Source organism: Macrobrachium rosenbergii, chromosome 56, assembly GCF_040412425.1.
Source record: "Macrobrachium rosenbergii isolate ZJJX-2024 chromosome 56, ASM4041242v1, whole genome shotgun sequence".
NCBI lineage: Eukaryota > Metazoa > Arthropoda > Malacostraca > Decapoda > Palaemonidae > Macrobrachium > Macrobrachium rosenbergii.
This window is the reverse complement of record NC_089796.1, coordinates 33,056,320-33,064,300: the sequence shown is the minus strand read 5'-3', so window position 1 is coordinate 33,064,300 and position 7,981 is coordinate 33,056,320. Positions and strand designations below refer to the sequence as shown.

The window sequence follows — 7,981 nt, the reverse complement described above, 5'->3', positions numbered from 1 at the left end:
ATATTTTCCAATTGCCAGTTGTGTCTGTGGGTGGTTGTGAATTATCATTAGTTCATAGACAGACTCCGACAGAATGTGACTTTATACGGTTTCCACATGAATACTACATGATCACCACCAGAACGCTTACTGCCATATACTGCAAAGAATGTCCTGTTACGACGATGTGCCGAGGTAACAAGTCGATGTCGTTCATTCTTCAAGGATCCAAGCTGTTTGACGCGTCATGTCGAGTAGTGTCAACAGACTTCCTCATACTTAGCCGTGCTGTGTTCAACAGTTCCGAGAAGATATTCATGCGTCATATGCATAATGATCATGATGTAGTTCCAGTACCTGCAACAGGGGTGCCGATAACTGTTCCACCGTTAGAAGAAGACAATGATCCGTTGTTGGTCGAGTATCAGCAATATTTTATGCCATCCATTTTGGTAGTTCTAGTGGCTATTTTACTGATAATTCTTGTTGTGGGAGTAGTCAAGCTTATTTGTGCTTGTAAGACTAAATGCAAGGGCTCTAAGAAAATGACCCCAGTGACTTTGCAAGTACTTCATGAGAGCAGTACTTAAAACTGCAGTTCAGTAGACATTGCTAATTGAGCATAGCTCTATTTGTTATGTTTTATATATTTGCTTTTATTTTGATTCGCCATTAAGAGAGCGAGACGCTCTTATGGGGTAGCCGAGCAATATTTTAGAAAAATATGGCTGTTTTAACATTACTGTGTTATAAGGTGTGATGGAGAGAAGTTACTGCAAGATGGTAGTAGGTCACGACAGACAGTTGCAAATCGTTGCATTCAGAAAATAGTTTGGTTACTTCAGCCGTTTGTTTGATGAACACACAATATTGGCTTTGGTATGCGAGTCATATGACCGAGTTGGTATGTGGGTACATAAGTTTGTACGTTAGAAAATCTAGATTTTGTGCCTAATTCTGCCCAAAAATTAGTCCAGTCGTTCATTAGTGAAGCTAGAGCGAGATCGTCAAGACATTATCTTTGAGTGTTGCAATCTCTTAGAATTGGCAAAATAAAGTATAGTTCAGACTCTTCGTTTTTCTGTGTGAATTGTGAACTTATGTTTTTTACCATGTTTCAAGACATTTTTGAACTTGTGTGGGAAGTCAACATAACCTTTTTACCATTTCAATATTCTATTTTATTGTGTTCTATTTACCAGTAGGCTATTTACTCATGCATTTTAGACTTTTTGTTATTATGTTTTGCACTTGCATATTTTTGGGAGATTATTATTTGTGCTTAATTCTTTCGACAGATGTCGGTGGTGGTGGTGGGAACATTGTGGTGAGAACATTGTGATGGTGATGACATTGTGTGACATGATGTTATCATGGTGGTGTGATTATAGAAAGACAGATGCAAACCTAGCAATGTCTAAATTTCCCAAGTGGAAGACCTTTTGAGACTAGACTACAATGTCTAAGATAGAGTATGTGAGAGTTTTTGAATTTGCAGGCTATTAGCCACAATCAGATTTTTAGTTAGACTGAGACTAAATCTTGAGTTAGATGTTTTTTTACTTGATAATTTCATTTATGATGCATTTTAATCTTTGCTTTGTTTATTCATTACTTGTTGGGTTGCTTTAAATAATAAATCTATTTTTGTAGGAAAGATTGCGTTTCCTTAGATGATCCATTTCATTTCTTTAATGTGGAATGCAAGAGAAAGAGAATGTGTGAGGCGAATGCCGAGAGAGAGAGGAAGAGATCTTTGTGACATTTGAGAGAGAGAGAGAGGGGATGCGTGAAACGAATAGAGCGAAAGACTTGCTGAGAGAAAAAGAAGGGTGTGTGGGGCCTGAGGGGGAATGAGTGTTCAGGGAGTGGGACCAGGGTCGAAACGCCATATCCTCCTGAAGGTAGATCGCAAATACACGTTACGTAATACTTCTAAGAAGTATTTAATCTGTGGGCATAACAAATTTATTTATTGACGAATGTATCAGCGAGAATTTCCTCTTTCATTCATTACTGCGGGAGCCTCTGAGCTTGGGAAAAGGGTAGGCTCAGGTAAAAAGCCAGACACGCGGTCAAGACGACCCCCCCCCCACCCGCCTGACTCATTCATTCATGGCAGATGTCATGAGACCAGAAGTAAACACTTGAGTACTATTATTAGTACACGTGTGAGCTAAGGTTTATTTTGATAAAGGAGAATAACAATTCCTTTCCTTCAACACGCATACCCTAGGCAGTCCGGACTGCCCCATGCATATTATAAGATTAAGCATTTTTGTCTTACCCTCGTGCATTGGAGATTTTAATATTCGATAGGATCGATGTACTGTTTTCATTACGCCACATTTAAAATTATTTGACAGCGCAAGGAAAATTTCTTTACATACCATAAGTGTATAACCCTGTAAGCCCTTTTTTTATTAGTTCTGCACCGTCTCTCCGCGAAATAAAACATACATAAAGGCTTACATTAGCTTGGGCTAAATTTTCGTTCATTCAGAACAATTGAGTGTTTCAGACACCTTGAAATTTGTCTTATTCAAACATATTAATTTTTACTAAGTCATTTCAGACAACTTGAGATTTGTCTTATTAAGACATATTAATTTTCGTTCATTCTAAACAATTGAGTTTTTCAGACACCCTGAAATTTGTCTTATTCAGACACATTTGTCTTATTCAGGCATACTACTTTTTGTTCATTCTGAACAATTGAGTGTTTCAGACACCCTGAAATTTCTCTTATTCAGACATATTAACTTTTCACTGAGTCTTCAGGCACCCTGAAATTTGTCTTATTCAGACATTAACAGACACTGAAGTTGTCTTATTCAGACATACTAATTTTCATTCATTCTGAACAATTGAGTCTTTTAGACACCTGAAGTGTAAGTCTTTTCAGACAACTGAGTCTATTCAGACACCCTGAATCTGTTCAGTTCGAACATATTGAATCTTGTCAGACATATTGAACCTATTCACTCGAACAGCCCTAAGTCTTTTCAGACATTAATTTTCTAACGGGTCACGCCCATGTAAGCATTATCTCAAGATGTCTGCAACATCCAGCCCAGCAAAATGAGGACTTCAAGTTCTACATGTCCGCTGGTAGGGACATGGGACTGTAAGGACAAGCCCTGAGGGATTGGGTCCAAGAGGGAGTAGATGATGCCAAGGCGGAAAGAAAGGCAGAAAGACAGGAGAAGGAGAAAGAAAGAGCAGCCCAGGAGAAACAAGAAGAGGCAGAAAGGCAGGAGAAGGAAAAAGAAAGGCAGGAGAAGGAGAAAGAAAGAGCCCATCAGCTTGCAATGGCAGCTCACGACAAGAACAACACACCAACACCCTCCTGACGACCTATCAGCTCTCTACCGAAAAAGTGTCTCTGATCCTGGGAGAGCACCTTGAAGGGAAGGGTGCAATTGCATTCAACACTCTCCCCCCTGAGGATCAAGGAAATCTTGACTGTGTCTGTCAATCCATTATAAATGCTTTTGAAATAACTCCCGACCATTGGAGGAAAAGGTGGAGAAATATGCCCAAGGAATCAGGACAAACATGGTCTGAGTGGATCTTCATAAAGACCCAGGCCCTAAAACGATGGCTAGAATCTCTCAAGGACACTAGTGTGTAGGATGTCCTCGAACTCTTCCAGCTCGAGGACTTCTTATTTTATGCCCCATCAGCTCTCGCCACTCATCTATGAGATAAGGCACGTAAGACAATGGTAGAGTGCTGCCGTTGGGCTGACATATGGGATATGCATCATCCCCATCCTCGTTCCCATGGCTGAAAATTATATCCCTCCTCGCCTGCCTCAACCAGCTCCCAGCAACCTCACAAGAATGGGCACTCCCATAAGAGACCCATTTGTGGGTACTGTAAGAGAATAGGGCACCCCACTGAACAGTGCCACTTGAAGGCTGAGAAACAACCAGAAGACCCCTCTACGTCCTGAAACGGGACAACACGCCAATGAGCCACACCTGGGTCGTGGACAAAGGGTAAAGGATCTGCTCCCTCCAGTGGGATAGTGCCAGGTACAGATTATAGCCGGACTTATTGCCCCGCTTGCAAAGTCTATGGGCACTATGCCCAATGGGCAAAATGCCCTAATAATTATAAGCAAGTATGCCACCCTTGCCTTAGCAGTCACCGACCCAACAACCTTAGGTCCTCCAGCCCAGGGTCCCATTTAGGTGGCATTTCCCTGAGGTAGGTGTCCTGCCAGCCAGGTCAAGGCATTTGATGATTCTGGCGCACAAATGTCCCTCATAAGGGAAGACAAAGTTCCCCGTGGAGTTACCATTAACAGACATAAACTCGTCACGATTAAGGGTACCAGTCACTTTAAGATGATACTTCCTACTGCCAAGTTGAGGATCACGAGACCTCATAGACCTGAAATCTGCGACCTTGGAGTCGCCAGATACATTCCTGTTAGGTTATGACATCCTCCTGGGACAGGACTTCCAGTCCCCATCTAAGTTACAGCAATCCAGGAGTCCAAATCCCCCAAATCATTCACTAGGCACAAGTAAGCCTCAATCGCCTACATTCGTTCCACTGCCAGAGTCACATGAGTGCAATGTGCAGTGGCCCCCTCCATCAAGATCAATTCTTGATCCTATTCCGGTGCCCGGCCCTGATCCAGTGCCAGTGCCAGGGCCCCAAATAGATACCCGTCTAGGAGATCCCACTCTTGATTCACAATCTCTGCCAGTGTCACTTGGTACACTGAGCAATGCCCAAGCTCTGTCCGTCCCGAACGACGAACAAATTCCTAATCAATTATTAGTGCCTGGCCCTGCCTTAGTGCCAGTGCCAGAGCATGTACCCAATCTCCATTCCAGAGATCCTAGTCCAGGTTCCCTCTCTTCTCCCAGCTTGGCTCCGCTACCAATGCCAATAAGGGAGACGGATCGTCCCGACCACAGCGGAAGCTCACCTAAAGGTGCGGGCTTGCAACCCGTGCCTGAGCTGGTCACTCTTACCTGCGAGCCTCTCACACCCCCACGACCGTTTCCACTCTGTCTCAGTCCACTGCAGACTTAACAGTGAGTAAGGATTTTACCATGTCTCAATTGGCTGATGAACTCAAGGAACTGCAACGGATCATGATAGAGCCTGTAAAGAAGGCCCCTGCATCAGCCGCCAAAGAAGCCGATGCTGGCAGCAATCAAACACCCTCCCCAGGTCCGGTTCCACCAATTCCCCGACTGAGACAAACCATCAAAGTAAGAGAGGTCCGTGGAGGAAATACCACAGGCGTGGATAATCCCAGGTAGCTTAAAGAGAACCCCGAGCTCTCCTGGCACCCTTGCCAAAATGGCACAGTGCCATCCCTTTATTCTACGAAGACTTTGGCACCTCTATGCAGAAGAGGATATCAGGGTCCTTCACCTATTTATTTCCTTTATAACTCTATCCATTATTCTTTCACTTTAACATTTTCCTTCCTTACTTTTGATAATCACTCACATTTATTTTATGCCTTACCAAGGCCCCCATTTTACTTTGATCCCCTTTGCCAATGCAGAGTGCCATTGACAGATATGCCAACCATATAAGTCCTATGACTTCCCTTTCATGCCTGCCGCAGCATGATGCATTTAAAATACGATATGCCATCGCCATTAGTTATTGTTATATGAGTGCCAACCTGGCACAGTGCCATTATGGTAGATGCTGGCAAATGATCCTGCCGGAGGAGTTACACCCTCTGGCTACCTTTGTGGCCTTGTTGGGCTAAAGAATGAACCTAGCCATTTTCCATAGGCTAAGGAATGTAATTTCAGCATATTTAATCATCATCTTTTGTTAACAATCATTGATTACTCTGAATCTGTCACCTACTTTCTTTGTGAATCTCTGTAATAAATCTCGAGTCTCAAACTTGCAACATTGTGTTTATGGTGCCCGAATGGCACTGAGCTGTTGCTCAAGTATCATGGAAGCTCTTAACCAAGCCCACGTTTACCTTAATGCAATGCCTCTTCAAGGCAGACTAACTGCATATGTGCAGAATTCGTAATTGATTATCATTAAGAGTTCATGACTTACCTCTAGAATTAACCTAGTATTAATTCATTGTTTTAACTATACCATTACGCTGTGAGAATATTCTGATTAATGCTGCCTTAACATAATAGGAATTTAATGATAAGAATTTGTCATTTCTAGTAGCAAGTATTTATTCTGCATTAATGTAAATGTCACAGTGTTGTTTTGCCTCTTGAAATTAATTGCTATGCAGAAGTTTAAGTTAAATTATAAGGCACCAAAGGGAAATGGGAGAGAAGTTAAGTAAAGTCTTTAAGTGAGTTGGCTTGCTAGTAATCATTCTCACACGATCTAGGGTGTGAATGCTAACTTTTTGGGGAGGTGCAACGAATGGAGGCTCTCCAAGCCACCTGTGTCCAATTTTACATCTGCAACATAGCGGAGAAAGAAATAAAATTCATTTCAATTGTTTTAATTACTAGAACTGTGGGTTTCCACTCACCCCTTCATAGACTCTCTCCTTCATTCCCCAAAATGGTTAAGACTAACCCTTCTCTCTGTTCAAAAGGACTGCCTAAGGCCTTGTTCCAGGTGACCGTCGTACATTCTCGGCATCAAATAAGGCAAGGGAGGAGCCAAAAAAGAGAAAGTTGGCACCCCGCCCTATTCTGAACCCTCAATGAGGGTTAACTGCTGCCATGTGGCCTATATAGAAAACATGACGAAGATTGACCTTTGAGCCACCTATGTCGGATGCACTGCATAATCTCCAAAGGTTATTTATAGACAATGCAACAGAAATCGAGAGAGAGAAATGCTCAGAACACCACCGAGGATAAACGTCCTTAACCTTGCCTGACCCTTGAACTTTCCACATGTTTGACCCCGAGGTTTGAACAAATATACCTTTGTAGTGGGCATTTTAATTCCCTCCTCCATCACCAGCTCCATATTGAATGAGGACACCGTCAGCTTGATGAAGGTAATGTACAGGAATAAGGTTTCTTAGTCAGTCACGATTCCTGTTAGTTCTCTGTCTGATTTTTCATTTATTTTCCCTTATTTGGTACCATCTGTGCATTTTCCTCCGTTCCCATTGAACGTGTTATTAATCTTGCAAGTAACCATCTTGCATATCTTGCAGTTAGGCCTCAACAATGGAATCTCTCAGCTCTATCCATGTGCAGTCCCCTTTCTAACCTCCCTGCAATGTTTCCTGTTATGAAGACATCATCAGCGTGGAGTATTTATTCAGGATTCATTTATTTAGCAGGCCCTTATTATTACCTGCCCATTAATTCTTCATTCTTTTGACCTGTGTTTGTTATGCAAATATAATTAGTTAAAAGAACCCTTGAGTTTACATAATTTTCCCACACACAAAGAAGGCCCTAAGCCACAAATTTTCCCTTGTTTGTCTATGAATTGTCCTATATTGAGTCAGGCGTGTAATAAATATTAGAAACTTCCTACGTTCATCCATTGCCACCCAGAATCAAGTAAGTATCCCATTGATATTTGATATATATATATATATATATATATATATATATATATATATATATATATATATATATATATATATATATATATATATATATATATATATATATATATATATATATATATATATATATATATATATATATATATATATATATATATATATATATATATATATATATATATATATATATATATATATATATATATATATATATATATATATATATATATATATATATATATATATATATATATATATATATATATATATATATATATATATATATATATATATATATATATATATATATATATATATATATATATATATATATATATATATATATATATATATATATATATATATATATATATATATATATATATATATATATATATATATTTATATATTTATATATATATATATATATATATATATATATATATATATATATATATATATATATATATATATATATATATATATATATAT

At 39.7% G+C, this 7,981-nt stretch overlaps 1 protein-coding gene across 1 annotated transcript; it reads left to right on the top strand.

Moving 5' to 3' along the window:
- Positions 1–4,070: 4,070 nt before the first annotated feature.
- LOC136836155 (E3 ubiquitin-protein ligase RNF12-B-like) lies at positions 4,071–5,034 on the top strand. The gene is made up of 2 exons (XM_067100152.1): positions 4,071–4,167; positions 4,553–5,034. The coding sequence occupies exons 1-2, from the start codon at positions 4,071–4,073 to the stop codon at positions 5,032–5,034; spliced, it is 579 nt and encodes a 192-aa protein (XP_066956253.1).
- The last annotated feature ends 2,947 nt before the right edge of the window (positions 5,035–7,981 follow it).

What these genes read in the sequence shown, in the direction of transcription:
- LOC136836155 (XM_067100152.1), top strand. Translation starts at nt 4,071, where the DNA reads ATGCCCAATGGGCAAAATGCCCTAATAATTATAAGCAAGTATGCCACC. An exon ending in CTTAGGTCCTCCAGCCCAGG is followed by an intron (nt 4,168 to 4,552) that starts GTCCCATTTAGG and finishes TTCCACTGCCAG; the next exon opens with AGTCACATGAGTGCAATGTG.